At 41.5% G+C, this 20467-nt stretch overlaps 1 protein-coding gene across 1 annotated transcript in view; it reads left to right on the top strand.

The window, feature by feature from the left end:
* The first annotated feature begins 2438 nt into the window (after positions 1 to 2438).
* Positions 2439 to 20467, top strand: part of LOC103172224 (butyrophilin subfamily 1 member A1-like) — a 31269-nt gene continuing 13240 nt past the window's right edge. The window contains 7 exon segments of the mRNA XM_042344775.1: positions 2439 to 2517; positions 2965 to 3051; positions 3613 to 3960; positions 5003 to 5278; positions 5783 to 5902; positions 8726 to 8751; positions 14380 to 14805. Coding sequence (XP_042200709.1) covers positions 2439 to 2517; positions 2965 to 3051; positions 3613 to 3960; positions 5003 to 5278; positions 5783 to 5902; positions 8726 to 8751; positions 14380 to 14805 — 1362 coding nt within the window.

Genomic DNA, 20467 nt, shown 5'->3' with positions numbered 1-20467 from the left:
AATACTGGCCTATTCCACATCCCCAGGACCGTCTGCTTTACCTTCAGTGGCCTTCATTCTCTCTGCTCCCATCCACTGGAACTCTATCCTGGAGCCTTTCCATCTCACCCTCTCCCTTGTCTCCTTCAAGGCCCATCTCAAGACCTTCCTTTTTGACTGTGCTTTCAGTTATCTTCCCTCCTCCACCCCCAACCCAGCGATCGTGGAGTCCTGTAGCTCAGTGGTTAGAGCACTCGCTTTGCAAGCGAGAGACCTGAGTTCAATTCCAGGCAGAGGGCCAAACCTTGGGCAAGTTTCCTTACTCCACACAGAGCCTAATAATAATCCCTCCAAAACCAAAAACAATAATAAATTGGTCATTTTCAATCTACGACTGTTTGTGGGACATTGCTGTGCGCAATTGGCTGCCGCGTTCGCCCACAAACATACAGTCAATTCATTTTACAGTGTGTTCTGTGAAGCGCTTTGGGACGTCCTCCCGACGTGAAAAGTGCTATATCAAATGCAAGGATTATTATTATTATTACATCAAATGCAAGGATTATTGTATTATATTATTATTTATTATATAAATGCAATTTGTTGTCTGTAGAGTTAGTTATTTCAATTCAGTTTTATGTACGAGGGAACTATAAGGTTATCACAATCCTTTGAAACTATTTTATTTTGCATGAACTCTATTATGATTTTCCAAAGTGAAATGGCGTCATTTATTATATGCAGTCTCTCTCTCTCTCTCTCACACTCTCCGTGCAGTCTCTTGCTGACTGGATGTTGGGTCTCCATCAGGTAATGCACAAAGACTGGAATTAATGGAATCCTGTAGCTCAGTGGTTTGAGCACTCGCCTCGCAAGCGAGAGACCTGGGTTTGATTCTGGCAGGGAGAAATGTTGGACAAATTCCTTACTCCACATGCCTCTGTTTACGTAGCCGTAAGTAGGAACCCTGTTGTTAATCAATTTGCACATAATTTATTCCTTTAAAAAAATTGGTCACTTCAATCCAGACTGTGCTTTGGGACGTCCTCCCGACGTGAAAAGTGCTATATCAAATGCAAGGATTATTATTATTATTATTATTATTTGTGGGCACTGCTGTGTGCAATTGGCTGCTGCAGTTCACCCACAGAATATATAGACACTTGACTTTACAGTATATTCTGTGAAACACTTTGAGATGTCTCAAAGATGTGATAGGGTGCTATATCAATGCAAGGATTATTATTATCATCTGTCACTACACTGGCACTGACATACTGAAAAGTGAAATCCTGTGTATATATTTCCTCTTGTGGCTGCTTCCACCACTTTGTCTCAATAATAATAATAATAATAATAATAATCCTTGCATTTGATATAGCGCTTTTCACGTCAGGAGGACGTCCCAAAGCGCTTCACAGAACACACTGTAAAGTGAATTGACTGTATATTTGTGGGCGAACGCGGCAGCCAATTGCCATAGAAACATCTTTCAACTTGATCCTGACTGGAAAGGAAGGTAAGAGAGACTTTCAGATCACACTGTGTGTGGGAGGGCTGTACCTTGCTGGGAGAAGGGGGTGTTCTCTCTTGGCTTCACTCACCTCACGATCGGCCTCTTCATTCCAAGCCAGTGCATCATCAGAGTTTGTGCTTTTTACTTTCAATCTGGAAATGTTCATTTAGCTGACAAATCCCCAGTCATATTTTATTTCTGTTCTAGTTTGCCAGTGAGTGGATAGGTTCCACTTGCAATGATTATTCAGAGCACGTGCTTAATGGGGGTCAATGGCCCAGTGTGAAATGTACTTTTACTTGTAAATTGCTGTTATTCTGCAATCACTCTGTGATTTCTTGTTTTCTGTTGAACATTTTTTCTTGTTATTCAGCTTTGGAATTGTGTTTTTGTGCTTTCCAGTTGAGGAAGAAGCTGTGACTGTAAACGCTTGCATGACATGGACCCATTCTTGGGTGATTACAACATCTTCCAAACTGTGGGTGGGCGGTTGGGAAGGGAAGTGAAAGATGAGTCACAAGATCACAAGATACTGCAACCAGGAAGCCCGCAAGCCAGGCTGATGTGGGCACACAGACACAGTTGAGGATACACAAATTTATTCTCTCAAGAGAACAACTGAACAACAACAATCCACAATCCTTTATGGTTGGTGAACAAAATAAGAAAGAAATGAAAACACATTACCATCAAACATGGACCGATGTCGACAACAACAACTTGCATTTATAGCTCGGAGTTCAAGTAGGGTAGCTATCGGAAAGCTTAACAGTGGTGGAGCCTGACACCAAGCCGGGGGGAGGGGACCGTTGGAACAGCAGAAGAGGAAGGTCTTCAGAGCTGGTCTGTAAATGGGGAAAGAGGAGGCAAGGTGGAGGGACTGAGGGAGAGAGTTCCAGAGTTGGGGGGTGCAGTGGCTGAATACACAGCTGCCTATGGTGGAATGGAGGGCACAAGGGACAAGCAGGAGGCTGGACCCAGCCCGGTGGAGGTGATGGGTTGTGGCATTGCGAGAAAAGCAGGTTGGAGAGGCAAGGAAGTGCCAGGGTTTGAAGGGATCTGTAGAGTGAGAGGATCTTGAAATTGATCTGTTCTGTGACGGAGCCAGTGGATCCTGGCAAGGACTGGGGTGATGGGAGTGTGGAGTTCAGAGGGCTGCTTCTTGAAGGCCCCATGAGACATTTCTAGCCCACAGGCCATAGGTTGATCACTGCGACCTAAAATAATGCAATCGTGGAGGCTGTAGGCACCTTGGATGGCGCTCAGTGTCCTGCGTGCCTCATACATGGATGCGACCTCAGAATCTCCCCACCAAACCCCACCACTGCACTACCAAACCTCAGGCCTGCCATCTGGCCTACGCTGAGGCTTCTTTGTGTCTCTGTAACTTCAAAGTATCTGCTACTTTATTAGTATCCATAATCACAAATCTCTGTGTGTAACGATCTGATTTTCTGTGTTGTAACCAGTTGTGATCTCATTGTGCAGATCCGAGAAGATGAGCTGGAAACACGGTATTCAGGTCCTATGGCTTGTGCTTCCCCTCTCACTGACTGGTAAGGAAACACATTTATGTCTTTGATTTCTGTTGGTGTTAAATTGCTGAAGGTAAAGGGGGAGCTGCTGAAGACCGTGGCTGGGAGTGAGCGAAATTCACGCACTGACAGCTGCTGATGTTCTACCTTAATATTTATAATAAATCCTGCATTTGATATAACGCCTTATAACATCTTTAAGATGTCTCAAAGCATTTCACAGAATATACTACAAAGTAAGTTGACTGTATATTTTGTGGTTGGAATGAGGCAGCCAATTCCCAAAACAGTCATGGTGTGAGTGATTAAATTATTACAATTTCATTTATTTATTTATTGGAGGGATTATTACCCTCGGAAATGCGGTCAGCCAATTGACTAACAACCAAGTTCCTATTCACTGCAAGGTAACCAGAGGCGTGTCGAGTAAGGAAACTTGCCGAACATACCGCTCTGCATGGGAATCAAACCCAGGTCCTCTCTCTTGCGAGGCGAGCGCTCTAACCACTGAGTTACAGGAAGTTGTACCAGTGCCATTCTGCAAATCCTAACTTTTTTCCCCTTTCTTTTGTAATTAAACAGAGAGATTCACAGTCAGTGGCCCGGCCCTCCCAGTCCCAGCCATTGCTGGTTCGGATGTTGTGCTGGACTGTAAGTGTTCCACAGACCTTCCCCTGGAGGGTGTGGAGGTGAGATGGTTCAGGACAAGATTTGACTCCCTTGTGCACTTATACAGTGAGGGGCGCGATCAGACAGGCGAGCAGGAAGAAGCCTACAAACACAGAACAGAACTTTTTAAAAAGGAATTCATTCATGGCAATGTATCTCTCAAACTCAAAGATGTATGGGGCTCAGATAATGGCACCTACAGATGTTTCATTGACTACGCTGGATGGTATGAAGAGGCAGTGATGGAGTTGAAAGTTATAGGTTTGAAATGTTTACAACTCATTTTTTTGGGGGGTAATGGTGTGTAAATACAATCGTTATGTTATTCTGTGTTTGAAATACATTATAAACAAAGAAAAGTCTGTAAACAATCTTGCATTTAATATAGTGCTTTTCATGTCTTCTCGACAGCTCAAAGCGCTTCACAGAACATGATGTAAAGTGAATTGACCGTATATTTGTGGACGAAACGCGGCAGTCAATTGAGCATTGCAGTGTCCCACAAACTGTCATTGAATGAAAATTATCAATTTATTATTGTTTTGTTTTAGGGATTATTATTAGGCTCTGTGTGGAGTAAGGAAACTTGCCCAAGGTTTCGCCCTCTGCCTGGAATTGAACCCAGGTGTCTCGCTTCCAAGGCGAGTGCTCTAACCACTGAGCTACAGGACTCCACTTTAATGATAATTACATTCCAAAGTAATGATAATGATAATAATCTTTCCAATTGATATGACGCCTTATCGCATCTTTGAGACATCTTAAAGTGCTTCACAGAATGTACTGTGAAGTGAATTCACTGTGTAGTTGTCTGTGTATTTTGTGGGTGAAACTACATGTGTTTTAATAACATAAAGTGCCGTGGAGTCCTGTAGCTCAGTGGTTAGAGCACTCGTTTTGCAAGTGAGAGACCTGAGTTCAATTCCAGGCAGAGGGCGAAACCTTGGGCAAGTTTCCTTACTCCACACAGAGCCTAATAATAATCCCTCCAAAACCAAAAGCAATAATAAATTGGTCATTTTCAATCTATGACTGTTTGTGGGACATTGCTGTGTGCAATTGGCTGCCGCGTTCGCCCACAAATATACAGTCAATGCACTTTACAGTGTGTTCTGTGAAGCGCTTTGGGACGTCCTCCCGACGTGAAAAGCGCTATATGAAATGCAAGGTTTATTATTATTATAAATGAATGTAATTTAATATCATCTATTCAGAATGTTGTCAATGTGTTTTCATTAAAGTTACTGCACTGTAATATCCTGGGGATAAATATTGTCTGATTCACGACTCCTGTCTCTTCCAGGCCTTGGCAGTCAGCCTTGGATTCACGTTGATGGGCAGCACAGTGATGGTGTGAGGCTGCTGTGTGAATCCAGTGGATGGTTCCCAGCACCAGAGGTTCTATGGTTGGATGATCAGGGAAACAACTTAACAACGTTCAGTAACTGGACGGTCAGAGAGGATTCTAAAGGTCTCTACAGTGTTAAAAGCCAAATAGAAATAATCCATTCAACGAACAAGATCAGGTGTCTAATTCACAATGAAGAAAATGAACAAGAAGGGAAACTGCATATATCAGGTCAGTATTTACACTGAATTACTAATGATAGTCTGATAAATATGATACAGATTTCTGTAACTTACAAGATCTCAGCAAAGAGTGTTGAGTAATGAATTGAAGGCGATTTGTTGTTTGATATCAGAATGAAAGGATTTCCTTAGTGTAGTGGCCTCACAAGCAGGAGGACCTGGGTTCAATTCCCAGGCATGAAGAAACCTTAGGCAAGTTTCCTTACTCCACACAAATGCCTCTGCTTACCTATCATTAAGTAGGAATACGATTGTTGGTCAATTGGAGGATCGTTTTCTGGGAGTAATAATCTGTCCCCCCGAAAATTTGGTTACTCAATCCATGACTGTTTGTGTGACACTGCTGTGCGCAACTGGCTGCCATGTTTTGCCCACAAAATAGAGTCCTGCACTTTACTCTGTAAAGCACTTAGAGATGTAACACCAAAGTAATATCAAATGTGTAGATTATTATTATCATTATCAATGAACATCTATTTACATTTCTTGACAGATGAGTTCTTTCCCAAAGTGCCAGTGAATTTGGTGGTTTCCTCAGTGCTTTTAGGACTTGTCACAGTGGCTCTGAGTTTTGTTTTGCCTTACAATATAAAGCAGCACAGAGAGATTAAAGGTATGTACTGATAACAAAAAGATCACAAATGATAAAACTCATGTGGTTTCATGTGAAATGCAATATACTTCATGCAAGATTTATGAATAAAATGTGCAGTAGTTTTAGATGAATGTGGGAACCATTCGGTGATCTATAATACACAGCTGTTATACTGATATTTATTTTAGGATAACTATGTGAAGGCAATTCTCATAGTATTAGTTTGGTGCCAGAGATTGTAAGACATGATAGAAATCATTCTGAAGTAAGCAGCATTTTTCAGAGAAATTCTTACTTCAGATATCACAGCTAATTTGTTGAAAACCAATAACAAAGTATTTTTCAAAGAAATGTGATTACAAACTTACAGTGCAAAATTTGTGTAATTGTATTGTGTATACTATAGACCACCAAATAGTGGGAAGGGGATAGATGAGTAAATCTGCAAGCAGATTTCAGAAAGATGAAAAAGCAGTAGAGTAGTAATAATGGGGGACTTCAATTATACTAACGTAGACTGGCACAATAAGAGGGTAAAGGGCAAGGAGGTGGAAGGATTCCTGAAATGTGTGCAGCATAACATTCTGGATCAGTATGTTTCCAGCCCAACAAGGAAGATATTAATACTGGCTCTAGTTCTGGGGAATGAAGTGGAGCAAGTGGACCAGGATTCGGTAGGAAAGCATCTGGACAACAGTGATCACAGCATCATTAGGTTTAGAGCACTTATGGAAAGGAACAAGGAACAATCAAAGGTGAAGATACTCAACTGGAAGAGGCTAATTTCAGTGAGTTAAAGAGGGACTTAGCCAAGGTGGACTGGAAAGAAAGATCGGCAGATAAATCAGCTAAAGGACAATGGGAAATCTTCATGAAGAGCTGGTTCAGAGGTAGAACAAATACATTCCCAAAAATGGGAAAGTTAGGGCATCCAAACCTCCCTGGATGACTAAGGAGATTGGGATTAACGTAAAACAGAAAAAGGAGCCTGATGATAAATATCATGAACAAAATACAGAAGATAATCGAATAGAATATAGAAAGTACAGAGGAGAATTGCAAAAGGAAATAAGAGGAGCAAAGAGATTATATGAACAAAGGTTAGTGGGTAACATCAAAGGTAACCCTAAGGTATTTTGTAAACAAATAAAGAGTTAAAGATTAGTCAAAGTTAGGGTGGGGACAATTTGGGACCAAGTTAGATGATCCAGATGGGATGCATCCTAGATTACTGAGGGAAGTAAGTATTGGAATAGCGGAGGCTCTGGCCACAATCTTTCAATTCTTCTTGGACACCGAGGTGTTGCCAAATATTAGTCCCCTGTAAAAGAAGGGGCAGAAGGGTAAACCCGGGAACTACAGGTCAGTCAGCCTAACGTCAGTAGTGGCGAAACTTCTAGAGACTATAATTTGGGAGAAATAAATTTTCACTTAGAAAAATATGGGTTAATAAAGGATAGCCATCAGTCAATTTGTTAAAGGCACATTGTGTCTAACAAACCTGATACGGTTTTTTGATGAAGTAACAGAGAAGGTGGTTGAAGATAGGGCAGTTGATGTAGTTTATATGGATTTTCAAAAGGTGTTTGATAAAAAGGCAATTTAAGAGACTTGTAAGCAAAATAGAAGCCCACGATATTAAAGGGACAGTGGCAGCATGGATGCAGATCTAACTGGTGGACAGAAAGCAGAGAATGATGGTGAACGGTTGTTTTTCTGACTAGAAGGAAGTGTGCAGTGGTGTCCTCCAGGGGACAGTATTGGGACCACTGCTGTTTTTGATCTATATAAATAACCTGGAATTCAGTATAGAGAGTACAATTTCCAAGTTTGCAGATGACACTAAGCCAGGAAAAGCAATAAACAGTGACTGCAAGAGGAGATAAACAGACTGGTGAGCAGACACATGCCAGATGAAGTTTAATGTGGATAAATATGTAGTGATGCATTTTGGGAGGAAGAATGAGGAGAGGCAATATAAGCTGATGGTACAATCTTAAATGGAGTGAAGGAACAGAGAGATCAGGGGGTTCATATAAGTAACTCTTTGAAGGTAACAGGATAGGAAGATAAAGCTGTTCAAAAAGTATACGGAATATTAAGCTTTATACATAGGGGCATAGAATACAGAAGTCAGGAAGTTATGATGAACCTTTATAAAACACTGGTTAGGCCTGGAGTACTGTGTTCAGTTCTGGGTACCACACTTTAGGAAGGATGTCAAGGCAATGGAGAGGGTGCAAAGGAGATTTACTGGGATGGTACAAGGATTGAAGGACATCAGTTATCAGCAAAGGCTAGAGAAGCTAGGATTATTCTCCTTGGAGCGAGAAGGTTTAGAGGTGACATAATAGAGGTTTTCAATATTATGAGGGGATTCGATAAGGTGAACAGGGAGAAATTATTTCCACTAGAGGGTGGGTCGGTAACCCGAGAACAAAGATTTAAAATAGTTGTTAAAAGCAACACAGGGGAGGTGAGGAAAAAAATTTTCAACTGCGAGTTGTTCGGATATGGAATCCATTGTCTGAAAGTGTGGTGGAAGCCGATTCGATAACAACTTTTAAGAGAGAAGTAGATCATTATTTGGGGAGAATAAGGTTGCAGGGCTATGGGGAGAGAGCGGGAGAGTGAGACTGATTGGATAGCTCTTTTCAAAGAGCTGTCACAGAGATGATGGGCCAAATTGCCTCCTTCTGTGCTGTACAATTCTATGATTTTATTGATCTGTATTTCTCACAGGTTTGGTTAAAATTGTAAATATGCAGAACTTCTTTCAAAATAATATAGTATTAAGAATACGTTTGAGATTATCCTAATAATTTTATTTGTATCCAATAGATCTCCAGAAAAGACTGGGTAAGTCAGCAAAATTAAATAACATTTGAATGTTGTGATTAAATGATAACCAACACATTTCATCTCCGACCACCAACTTTATAAATATTTGCTTGTACTGTCAAATATGTTAACATGATGGTAAAGTGCGATATTCATTGTGGTTCATTCATTTGGTTTATAGACCCCCAAACAGTGATCACAATATAGCACAGGATATTAATCAAGAAATCAGTAGAGCATGTAGGAAAGGTAAAACGATAATAGTGGGTGATTCGAATCTCCACATAGATTGGGAAACCCAAATCGGCAAAAGTAGGTCAGAAGAAGAGTTCATTGCATGTTGAGCGATAACTTTCTAGAGCAGCGCGCCAAGGAACCAACTAGGGGACAAGCCATCCAAGACTTTGTTCTGTGTAACGAAACAGGGCAAGTTGGCAGTGTAGGTATTACGAATCCTCTCGGGCAGAGTGACCACAATATGATTGAATTCGGCATTAAGTTAGAGAGGGATATAGTTAAATCCGAGGCAAGTATTCTAAACTTAAATAGGGCTAATTTTGTAGGTATCAGGAAAGATTTAGGTAAAATAGACTGGAGAATAAGATTAAGAGGTAAAAATGTACCACCAACAGTGGTAAATATTTAAGGATGTAGTGCAAAATTCTCAACGGTTACATAATCCCTTGCGGAATAAGAGGGAAAGCAATTCATCCGTGGCTAACTAGAGGAGTTAGGGAAAGCATCAAATTAAAAGAATAAGCTTATAAAACTGCTAAGAAAAACAGCAAATCTGAAGATTGGGAGAGTTTTAGAAACCAGCAAAAAAAAAACTAAAAAACTCATTAAGAGCGAGAAAAAAGAGTATGAGGGTAAGCGAGCGAGGAACATTCAGTCTGATTGTAAAAGCTTTTAGAAATATATTAAGAGGAATAAGCTCGTGAGGGTAAATGTAGGTCCACTACAGTCAGAGACGGGAGAAGTTGTAACGGGGATAAGGATATGGCAGAGTCCCTGAATGGGTACTTTGCATCTGTCTTCACCCGAGAAGACACAACAAGTCTACCAACAATAGAGATGCACCAAAGGGATAAGGACAGGGAGCAACTTAGGGAAATTTTCATTAGTAGAGAATTGGTGCTGGGAAACTGTTAGCACTAAAAAGCGACAAATCCCCTGGTCCGGATGGCTTACATCCCAGGGTTTTAAAAGAGGAGCTTATGAAATAGTGGAGGCCTTATGTCCGATCTTCCAAAATTCCTTGGATTCTGGAACAGTCCCCATGGATTGGAAGATCGCAAATGTCACACAAAGGTGGAAAGGAAAAGATGGGGAATGATAGGCCAATTAGTCTCACATCAGTTATAGAAAAATTTTTAGAATCATTGATTAAGGATGTGGTAGTGCGGTATTTAGGGCACAATATAATTAGGCCAAGTCAACATGGCTTTACAAAAGGGAAGTCATGATTGACAAATCTCATAAGAGTTTTTTGAAGATATTTCGAGTAAACTAGATGAGGGTGAATCAGTGGATGTGGTCTATTTGGACTTCCAGAAAACATTCGATAAGGTGCTGCATAAAAGGTTAGTCCAAAAGTTAAGGGCCCATGGAATTGGGGGGAGCATATTAACGTAGATTGGGGAATGGTTAATGGGCAGGAAAGAAAGAGTAGGGATAAACAGATCCTTTTCGGATTGTCGGGATGTGACTAGTGGAGTGCCACAAGGATCAGTCCTTGGGCCTCAGCTATTTACCATCTACATCAACGACTAGATGAAGATATCAAAGCTAGTATATCTAAATTCACAGATGACACAAAACTAGAAGGAAGTGTAAACACAGAGGATGACATTACAAAAATACAGCGAGACATAGATAGGTTAGGTGACTGGGCAGGTAAGTGGCAGATGAAGTATAATGTAGGGAAGTGCGAAGTCATCCACCTCGGTAGCAAAAACAGTAGAGCCGGTTATTTTTTTAGAAGGGGAGAGATTGGAATGTGTTAGCGTCCAGAGGGACTTGGGTGTCCTTGTACACCAATCACAGAAAGTTAGTCTGCAGGTGCAGCAGCAATTAGGAAGGCGAACGGTATGTTAGTATTCATTATGAAAGGATTAGAGTATAAGAGTAGGGAAGTCTTGCTGCAACTGTATAGGGCTCTGGTGAGACCACACCTGGAATACTGTGTGCAGTTTTGGTCTCCTCATTTAAGGAAGGATGTACTTGCCTTGGAGGGGGTGCAGCGCAGATTTACTAGGTTAGTACCAGGGATGAAGGGGATAAGTTACGAGGATAGGCTGAACAATTTGGGTCTATATTCTCTAGAATATAGAAGAATTAGAGGGGAACCTTATAGAAACCTATAAGATCATCAAAAGGCATGATAGAGTAGAGAGTGGGAGATTGTGTCCCCCGGTTGGAGAAACTAAAACCAGGGGTCACAACCTTAAAACCAGAGGCAGCCCTTTCACACTGAGTTGAGGAAGAACTTCTTCACTCAAAAGGTGGTGAATGTATGGAACTCACTACCCCAAAGGGCTGTTTTTGCTCAGTCCTTGAATATATTCAAGACTGAGATAGATAGATAGATTTATTATTGCAAAATGGATTAAGAGATATGGGAATAATGCAGGGTTATGTTATTATCTGGAGTTAGATTGGAAGATCACCCCTGATTGAATGGCGGGGCAGGCTCGAAGGGCTGAATGGCCTACTCCTGCTCCTACATGTTATGTTATGTGGCTGAACATGTTATGTTATGTGGCTGAACATCCACTTCTCTTCAACCGTGCCTTCAGCTCCCCTCTCGACTCTCTACCCCCTCCTCGCTCCCTCCCTTCCCTCCCCTCACCATTTCCCCACTGCTCAGGTCCCAACCCAACTGTCCAGCGCCTTGGGACGTCCTCCCGACGTGAAAGGCGCTCTATAAATGGAATCTTGTTGTTATTGTTGTATGTTATCTTATGTTACCAGTGATAATTGTCACATTGTGGTTTTGCCATTCCATCCCAACTTATTAAAAGTGCTTCAAGATGCTCTTCCTACATGAAAGGCGCTGCATAATAATAATAATAATCCTTGCATTTGATATAGCGCTTTTCACGTCGGGAGGACATCCCAAAGCGCTTAGAGGCTGTTGTTATGAACTAAATAAAGTTGGGAAAGTGAATATAGGTCTAATAATCAACTGAAACTCAATTTACATGATATCATTTGCTGACAACTCAGCAAATTCTCAGTTCTATATCTGACAAGGTTATATTTCATGTGTAGTTATTATGTTGAAGCTTACAGTATCAATTCAATCCCCTTTGAATTGTCTCCCTGAGTTGTTAGTTATTATCCAATTATCTGTGCATATTATTATGTGATTATGGCTATTATTAATAATAAAATTCTTACATTTGGTACAGCACCTTTCACATCAGGAGGAAGTGATGTGAAAGTGCTTCACAGAATACAGTTAATTGGAATGACTGTGGCTGCAGGTAAACAAATTAGCCCAATTTCACACAGCAATGACCCATAAATAACCAAGAAGTGACTAATTTTTAGTGACTAATGAATGACCAATTTTTTCTGGAGGTTTGTCAGCCAGAACACCAGGAGAGAGCAACTCCCTTCACTTTCAAATAGTGCCAAAGGATCTTTAACACCCACTTGAACAGGAAGACTGAAACTCGGTTTAACGTCTCACCTGAAGGACAGCACTTCCGACAATGAAACACTCCTACAGCGCTGCAATGGATGGTCAGCCCAGTCTTCGAGCTCAGAGTAACTGATGTGGAGCTCTGAGTCATTGTTATGACTGAGAGACGAGAGTTACAGACTGAGCCAGTTTTGCTGAATGATGTTCATCTAAACATTCACAGTGATGCTGAGCGTTTTCAAAAACCTTTCCTTTTTCTTTTCAGAGATGAAAAGGCTTTCCCGTTGTGCAGGTAATTATATAGAGTGAGAGGCACAGACACACATCATTCCGCTCAGCCAGTCTATGTTTATACACCATGTGTTTCCCCCACTCCTCCTTTTCCCCCTCACCTCACAACCAGCTAAGTCACATAGTTTGCCTTTGAGAGCACCGTCTGGCTTGCCTCCTGCTGCTAGTCCAGCTAGGACCACCCTGACCATTAGGGCTTTGGCTGCAGGGTTAACAGGAGCTCAGTGGGATGACTCCCTGCCCCCAGTGACTGGTCTGCCCTTCCAAGTCCTGCCAATGTGCTGTTATCAGCAGTGACCTGGAATACTGCGGCTGCACCTGGCTCAGGAACTGAACTAGAGACGTCACAGCCTCGATTCCCGACATTCTGTTGACAAACATGTCACCATGGAGCCAGTTCAGCCCCACAGAGACCCCGTTTACAGCTGTCGATAACACAAGGCAGAAGGTTCCTCTATGGGGAGGTGCCAGATGCCAGACTTGCTTCAATCCACTGAGGGTTTGCTGCTCCGACTTCAGTCACAAGCAATTCAAATCTCCATCTCTCTTTGGTGATTCACACTTTACACCAAATTCAACCCAGCTGCAAATGAGAGTCACTGATCTGCAATTACAAACTCAGATCCTTTTCTTTCTCCCAAGTAATCTGTTCATTTCAAAAATAATTTGTGAATCAATTCAATGAGAGAAGCCTCAGAACACACACATTTAAATAATGATTTTTTTTGGTCAGCTGCGTGTCTGATGCATGTGGAACCCCATCATTGTGTATAAGAGTGTCCAAACCAACCTGAGAATTCCATCCATTCCACAGAGATATTTGTTTGTATGGATTGACCTCTCTCTCCTTGGAGGGATGCATCCCTCTTACCTAATTCTGGAAAGTATCAGGCATAGGTTGGCAAGAGCTAAGGCTTGGGGACCCAATAGTGTGTGTTGGGGTAACTGCTGGAGTCTAATCAGCTAAAACCGCGTAGCTTGCCATTGATATTGCTGTCTGCTTGCCCAGCTAGGACCACCCTACTAGGGCTTTGGCTTACAGGGTTAACAGGAACTTGAGTGGGAGGAATCTCTACCGCCAGTGACTGGTCTCTGTGAAGAGAAAATAGTCAAATGTGTTTGTTTTCTTCTGGAGTAGAGGACATGCAATTCAAAAGGAATGTAATAGAGTGAAGGGACATAACAGAGTTGATAGGGGAAAGCTATTTCCTTTAGTTGGAGTATCAGGCTCAAAGGCCACAGTTTCAGGATTGTCAACAAAAAATGTATGGGAGAGTTTGTGATGGATTTTTCTCTCAACAAGTTATAGGGGTTTGGAATTCATTACTAAAGCTACTGTTGATCCTGAATCAATATTAAAAGGGAAATGAATAATTACCTGAATATTAAAAATATTTAAAATTATGGGGAGAGTTTGAAAGTGGAATTAATAAAAGAAAGGATGCTTTAGGAAAAGAGGCAGCAGTGACATGGACACAATGGACAGAAAATGCCAATGTTTTGTTGTGAATTATCAGCTTGTTTTTTGGTTTTTTTTCAGTTTATTAAAGCTTAATTGTATTTGGGGATTTTTTTAATTGAGATATTCAATTTTATTCAATTTGTTCAACTCTAAAACTTTTGGCTGAACTTATAATTCCCAATATAAATTCTTAATGTAATTTTTTATGTAAGCTTGATTCACATTTTCTATTTTTTTAAAGTTCGAGTCACTCTGGATCCTGACACAGCCCATCCTAATCTCATCCTGTCTGAGGACCTGACCAGTGTGAGACTTGGAGGCCAAATGCAGCCACTCCCAGACACTCCAGAGAGGTTTGATCGCTGGGTCTGTGTCCTGGGATCTGAGGGATTAACATCAGGGAGACATTACTGGGAAGTGCAGGTGGGCAACAAGACTGCGTGGAATGTTGGAGTGGCCAGAGAGTCTGTCAACAGGAAAGGAGACATCACAGCCACACCACAGACTGGATACTGGACTGTGATATTGAGAAATGGAAATGAATACTGGGCTGGTACCTCACCTTGGACCCGCCTGCCTCTAAAAGTGAAAGTCAGGAAGATCGGAGTTTTCCTGGACTATGAGGGGGGACAGGTGACATTTTACAACGCTGATAACATGTCTCATCTCCACACTTTCACCCACACTTCCACTGAGAAACTTTATCCTTTCTTCAGTCCCTGGTTTAATCTGGATGGAAAAAACTCTGAACCATTGACAATTAGTTCCTTTACACATCGATTGGAAAGATAAATTTATGTCACCCATTCCATTTTTTATTATTTTTTGAATTGTGGAGATTTGCTTTTTGTTTGGCATTTTCTCAAATTCCCAACTGACCCTCTGACTGTGAACAATACTGATCCAAGACCAGAAGCCTGGAATTCAAGCACTCTGAGATGCTACTCTATGTGAGTCAAGTTGAATTGGGATTGAATTGGATAGCTCTTTTCAAAGAACCAACACAGAAACAATGGGCTGAATGGCCTCCTTCTGTGCAGTATAATTCTATGGAAGAAAGCAATAAGAGGAGCAAAAAGGAAGTATGAAAAAATGATTATTAAAAGCAATAGTAAAAGATTTTATAAATATATTAAAAGAAAGAGAATGGTCAAGTGGAATACGGGTCCGTTAAAGACTATAATAGACTATAATAGAAATAAGGAAATGGCTTACTTGTTAAATTAATACTTTGCTACCATTTTTACAGAAGAGAATGAGGATAAAATACCAGCCATAGAGGGGAACCTAAAAATAAGTGAAACAAAAATACTTAATAAAATTAATATCAATAAAACAATGGTATTGGAGAAACTAAAGAGACTCAAGATAGACAAATCTCTGGGAACTGGTAGTTTCCGCCCCAGGATGTTAAAGGAAAAAGGAGAGAAAATTGGAAATGCATTCGTCATAATTTTCCAAAGCTCACTAGATTCAGGAATTGTGCCCTTAGATTGAAAAATTGTGAATGTCACTCCTTTATTTAAGAAGGGAGGGAGAGAAAAACCAGGAAACTACAGACCTGTCAGCTTAACATCAGTTATAGGAAAAATACTGGAATCCATCATCAGGGATAGAGTGACTGAACACTTGAACAGATATGAGCTAGTAATAGAGATTCAGCATGGGTTTGTGAAGGAAGGGTGGGTTGTGTCTGATTAATTCAGTTAACATTTTTAGGAAGTCACTAAAATGGTGGATAAGAGTGTCTATGGATGTTGTTTATGTGGATTGCAGAAGGCATTTGATATTAGTCAAAATGGAAGCACACGGTGTCAGAGATAAACTTGTGACATGGCTTGGTAATTGGTTGAGAGGCAGGAAACAACGGGTAGGGATAAAGGAAACGTTCTCTGATTGGCGAGACGTGACAACACCAGGGGTAATAACGTCTCTGTAACTACCCTATAAATCCCTTTACCATCTCATCGATTGGGGGATCGCTTTTCCAGGGATAATAATTCCTTCAAAAAAGTACCACCAATAATTTGGTCGCTCATTCCATGACTGTTTGTGGGATCCTGCTGCGTCAATTGGATGCTGCATTTCGCCTACAAAATATAGTCAATCCACTTTATAGTATATTCTGTGAAGCGCTTTGAGATGTCTCAAAGACATGATAAGGGGGATATCAAATGCAAGGATTATTATTATTATTAAAATTCATTGTCAGCTCGTCTCTGTGCTTATGTTGAGAGACTCTTTGAATTTCCATCCGGTGTGTGAGCTCACACGCTCTGAAACAGGGATATCGCTGATATCTTTCTCTCCAGCAATGCCCAGTCTCACAGTCGGGGCTGTGCTCAGAATTTCACTGAAATCTCCCAAATCACTTTTATATCTATAAACAAGGAGACATGTTGTTCTCCAGTGAACAGCCGCGTCTCACTGTGTATGAACAATGTGTATTTTCAGTGTCATCTTTTATAATCTGTAGCATTTCTCATTCACTGTAACAATCACACAAGAAGTGCCATGTATTGGAGACGTTAAACCGAGGGCCACTCTGTGTCTGTTCAACTGGATATTAGTATCCAAAATATTGACATTCACGTGCAAAATACTGCCTCAATTTGCAATAAGTCATGTGATATCATTAGTTTATGTCCAATCATTATACCAATCTACGCTCCCCAATACACACAAACAACAACAACTTGCATTTATATAGCCCTTCACATGGCGCAGTGTCCCGCAGCACTTGACAATGTTGGAGTCTGATCCTGATACAGGGGGAGAGGGAGGGGAGAGGTGACCGAAACCCGAATCAAAACTATAGATCTTTAGTCTTAAGGAAAACGTCTACATGTATGTGGTGTTGTGACGAATACAGGTGTAGTGTAGAATACAACTTTGATATAAACCTATTTATTGTTACAGATAATGACATAGAATTACATTGAACGTACAGCACAGAAGTAGGCCATTCGGCCCAATTGGCCTATGTCAGTGCTTATGCTCCACATGACCCTCCTCCTGCCCTTCCTCAACTAAGCCTATCAGTGTAACTTTCTACTGCTTTCCCCCTCAAGTATTTATCCAGCTTCCCCTTAAATCCATCTTTGCAATCAGCCTCAACTGCTCCTTGTGGTAGCAAGTTCCACATTCCCACCGCTCTCTGGGTAAAGAAGTTTCTTCTGACTTGCCTATTTAATTTATTGGTGACTATTTTATATCAATGGCCCCTGGTTTTGGTCTCCCCTCAAGTGGAAACATCTTCTCTAGGTCTATCCTATCAAAATCTTCCATTATTTTAAAGACCTCTTTTAGGTCACCCCTCACCCTTCTCTTTACCAGAGAAGAGTCCAGCTTGTCCAACCTTTCCTGATAGCTATAACCTTACAGTTCTGGAATCATCCTTGTATATCTCCTTTGCACCCTCTCCGGTGCCTCTACATCCTTTCTATAATACGGGGACCAGAACTGTATACAGTATTCCAAGTGTGGTCTAAGTAAGGTTTGATATAAGTTTAACATGACTTCCCTGCTTCCATTTCTATACCTCTAGATATGAACCCCAATGTCTGGTTTGCTTTTTTTATGATCTTGTTAACCTGCGTCGCTACTTTTAGCAATTTGTGTGTCTGTACCCCGAGATCCCTTTGCTCCTCAACCCCATTCAGTTTCTTATTTTTCAGGCAGTATATGACCTCCTTATTCCTCCTAACAAAATGTAACACCGCACACTTATCTATATTGAAATGAATTTGCCAATTAAATGCCCATTCAGCAAGTTTATTAATGTCTTGTAATTTGTTGCGGTCCTCCTTAGTATTAAATGCAGCCCCCAATGTGGTGTCATCCAAGAAATTAAGAAATTGTACTTTTGATCCCAGAGTCCAATAATATTTGAACCCGGAGTATAATAATAATGTGTTTCATTGTCATTTATTATACAATAAGTGATTTATTCTTTAATTAAAGGATTCCCTGCTTTATATGTAATATATATCATATAGTGTATATTTGATTTTTTGTCTTTATATTATACTAGCTGTACCTGTTGCTGCTTTATTTGAAACCAAATGATCCCATATGGAATGCAGATTGACATACAGACAGTCACACAGACAGATATTTAATCTTTATTTATACTCATCTGGGAGGACTCCTGTTGGAGGACTCCTTTAATATATTTTGTCTCACGGTCTCTCTCTGTCTCCCTCTCTCAGTCTCCCTGTCTGTCGCTCAGTCTCTCTCCAAATCTCTCACTCCCAGTTTCACTCTCTCTCTCTGTCTCTCACTATCTCAGTCTATCTCAGTGTCTCTCTCTCTCTGTTTCTCTTTCTATCCCTTTCACTATTTCAGTCTCTGTCTATTTCGCTGTTGCTCTCAGATTCTCTCTCTGTCTCTCCCTCAGTCTCTCTGTCTCAAGACCTTTCTCTTTGACCGAGCCTTCAGCTCCCCTCTCGACTCTCTACCCCCTCCTCGCTCCCTCCCTTCCCTCCCCTCACCCTGACCATTTCCCCCACTGCTCGGGTCCCGACCCAACTGTCCAGCACCTTGGGACGTCCTCCCGACGTGAAAGGCCCTCTATAAATGCAATCTTGTTCTTGTTGTTGTTGTCTGTCCCACATGGGAGGACACGGCTCCCACGACTACCAGAAGAAAGCCATACATTTGTTGCAGAGTATAGATGTATCTCTCTGAACAGTTTGTGCTTTCGTCTGTCGCTATGTAGTTGCAGAATACGATGGATACTTCATATATAAGGCTTAATTAAAGCATTTTTTAATATAGCTAATTAACGATGGGCAAAAAAATATGCCTATGACACTGCCAGCTGCAAGACTTATCCAATGAGGTATAAATCATGACTCTATGTCATTTGGTTATTGTGTGATTGTCGGATACACTGACAGACAGACACTCACACAGACTTAGTACAGATTCTCTTACCAATTAGGGAGGCGGGGAGGAGGGGACAGTTGTAGGTGTGTCACTGTGCCCCTCACTTGAGCGCTTTTCTGGTCTTCAGCAAAGCCAAACACACACACACACAATCTGACTGGACACCAACACCACACACTTCACATACTGTTCGGAGCAGCTGAAGGCGGGAAACTGGGCAGAGAAGAAGCAAAAAGGCTGTGACAAACAGCACAACATCCACACACGCACCTTCCCAGCTTTGGGCACTGGAGATTATCAGTGCAGGAATCCTGGAAGATCTCTCACTAGGCTCAGGTTGGCAAGAACCAAGGCCGGGGGTCCCCAGATTGTGCATTGGGGTAACTGCTGGAGTCTCAGCAGATAAAACAGCACAGCTATAGAATCATAAATTATACAGCACAGAAGGAGGCTATTTGGCCCATTGTGTCTGTGTCGGCTCTTTGAAAAGAGCTTCCAAATCAATCCTATTCCCCGCTCTCTCCCCAGAGCCCTGCAAATTCATTCTCCCCAAATAATTATCTACTTTTCTCTTAAACATTGTTATTGAATCAACTTAAACCATCCTTTCAGGCAAAGTTTGCAGAGCTTTCCCGCTGTTTGTTGCTTTATCAAATACAAAGGTTATTATTATATTACCACCTGCACCCAGTACAAAGGTGAGGTGGTGTCTGACCCCAGCCGGGCATCGTATCTGTATTTCATTGCTACCACACATCCATTCCCTAACCAGGACCCCTTTATTCCACCTCCGCCACATTGCCCATCACTGTCCGTACATCACTGACACAGCTGAAATCTTCATCGACACCTTCTTCACTTCCCAGCTGGACTATTTAAATGAACTCGTCGCTGGTTTCGCCATCTCCACCAAACTCAAAATTCAGTTAATTAATAACAATTATTATTATTATTAACTCCGCCCGCTGCCCGGACACTCACCCAAATGAAACTCCATGCCCCAATCACATCTGTTTTATCAGCTAAACATCCTGTAGATACAGGCTGGCAGAATGGGGACACAGTGTAACTGTGCCTGTAAATAAATGGTGTTTTAATAGATCTAGGTTTTCAATTCAACCTTGATCATATAGAGATAGTCACGGTGTTATAACTGCAACCGTGCCCTCCCCACTCCAGACTCCGCCAACCTATCACTCTATCTCAGCTCAGCTCCCTGGCTCCCCACCCCCAGCTGATTGAGTTCCAGATCATGGTTTCACCTCAGTCTCTCCCCTCCCAACCTCAGCAATCTCCTTCAACCATACAGATCTGTTACACATTAACCTGGAAATCAATCACGTGGGACGTTTTCTGTGGCACTGAAGATTATTCCAGGGAAACGTGAGGGTGTAACCAGGGTCTCAGAGCAGGAATGTTAGTTACTGACAGCAAGTGATGAGCAACAATC

The sequence above is a fragment of the Callorhinchus milii genome, unplaced genomic scaffold (genome assembly GCF_018977255.1).
Source record: "Callorhinchus milii isolate IMCB2004 unplaced genomic scaffold, IMCB_Cmil_1.0 Scaffold30, whole genome shotgun sequence".
In the NCBI taxonomy this organism is placed as follows: domain Eukaryota; kingdom Metazoa; phylum Chordata; class Chondrichthyes; order Chimaeriformes; family Callorhinchidae; genus Callorhinchus; species Callorhinchus milii.
Note: the sequence above shows the minus strand (reverse complement) of the source record. Positions and strands in the feature narration are given on the sequence as shown.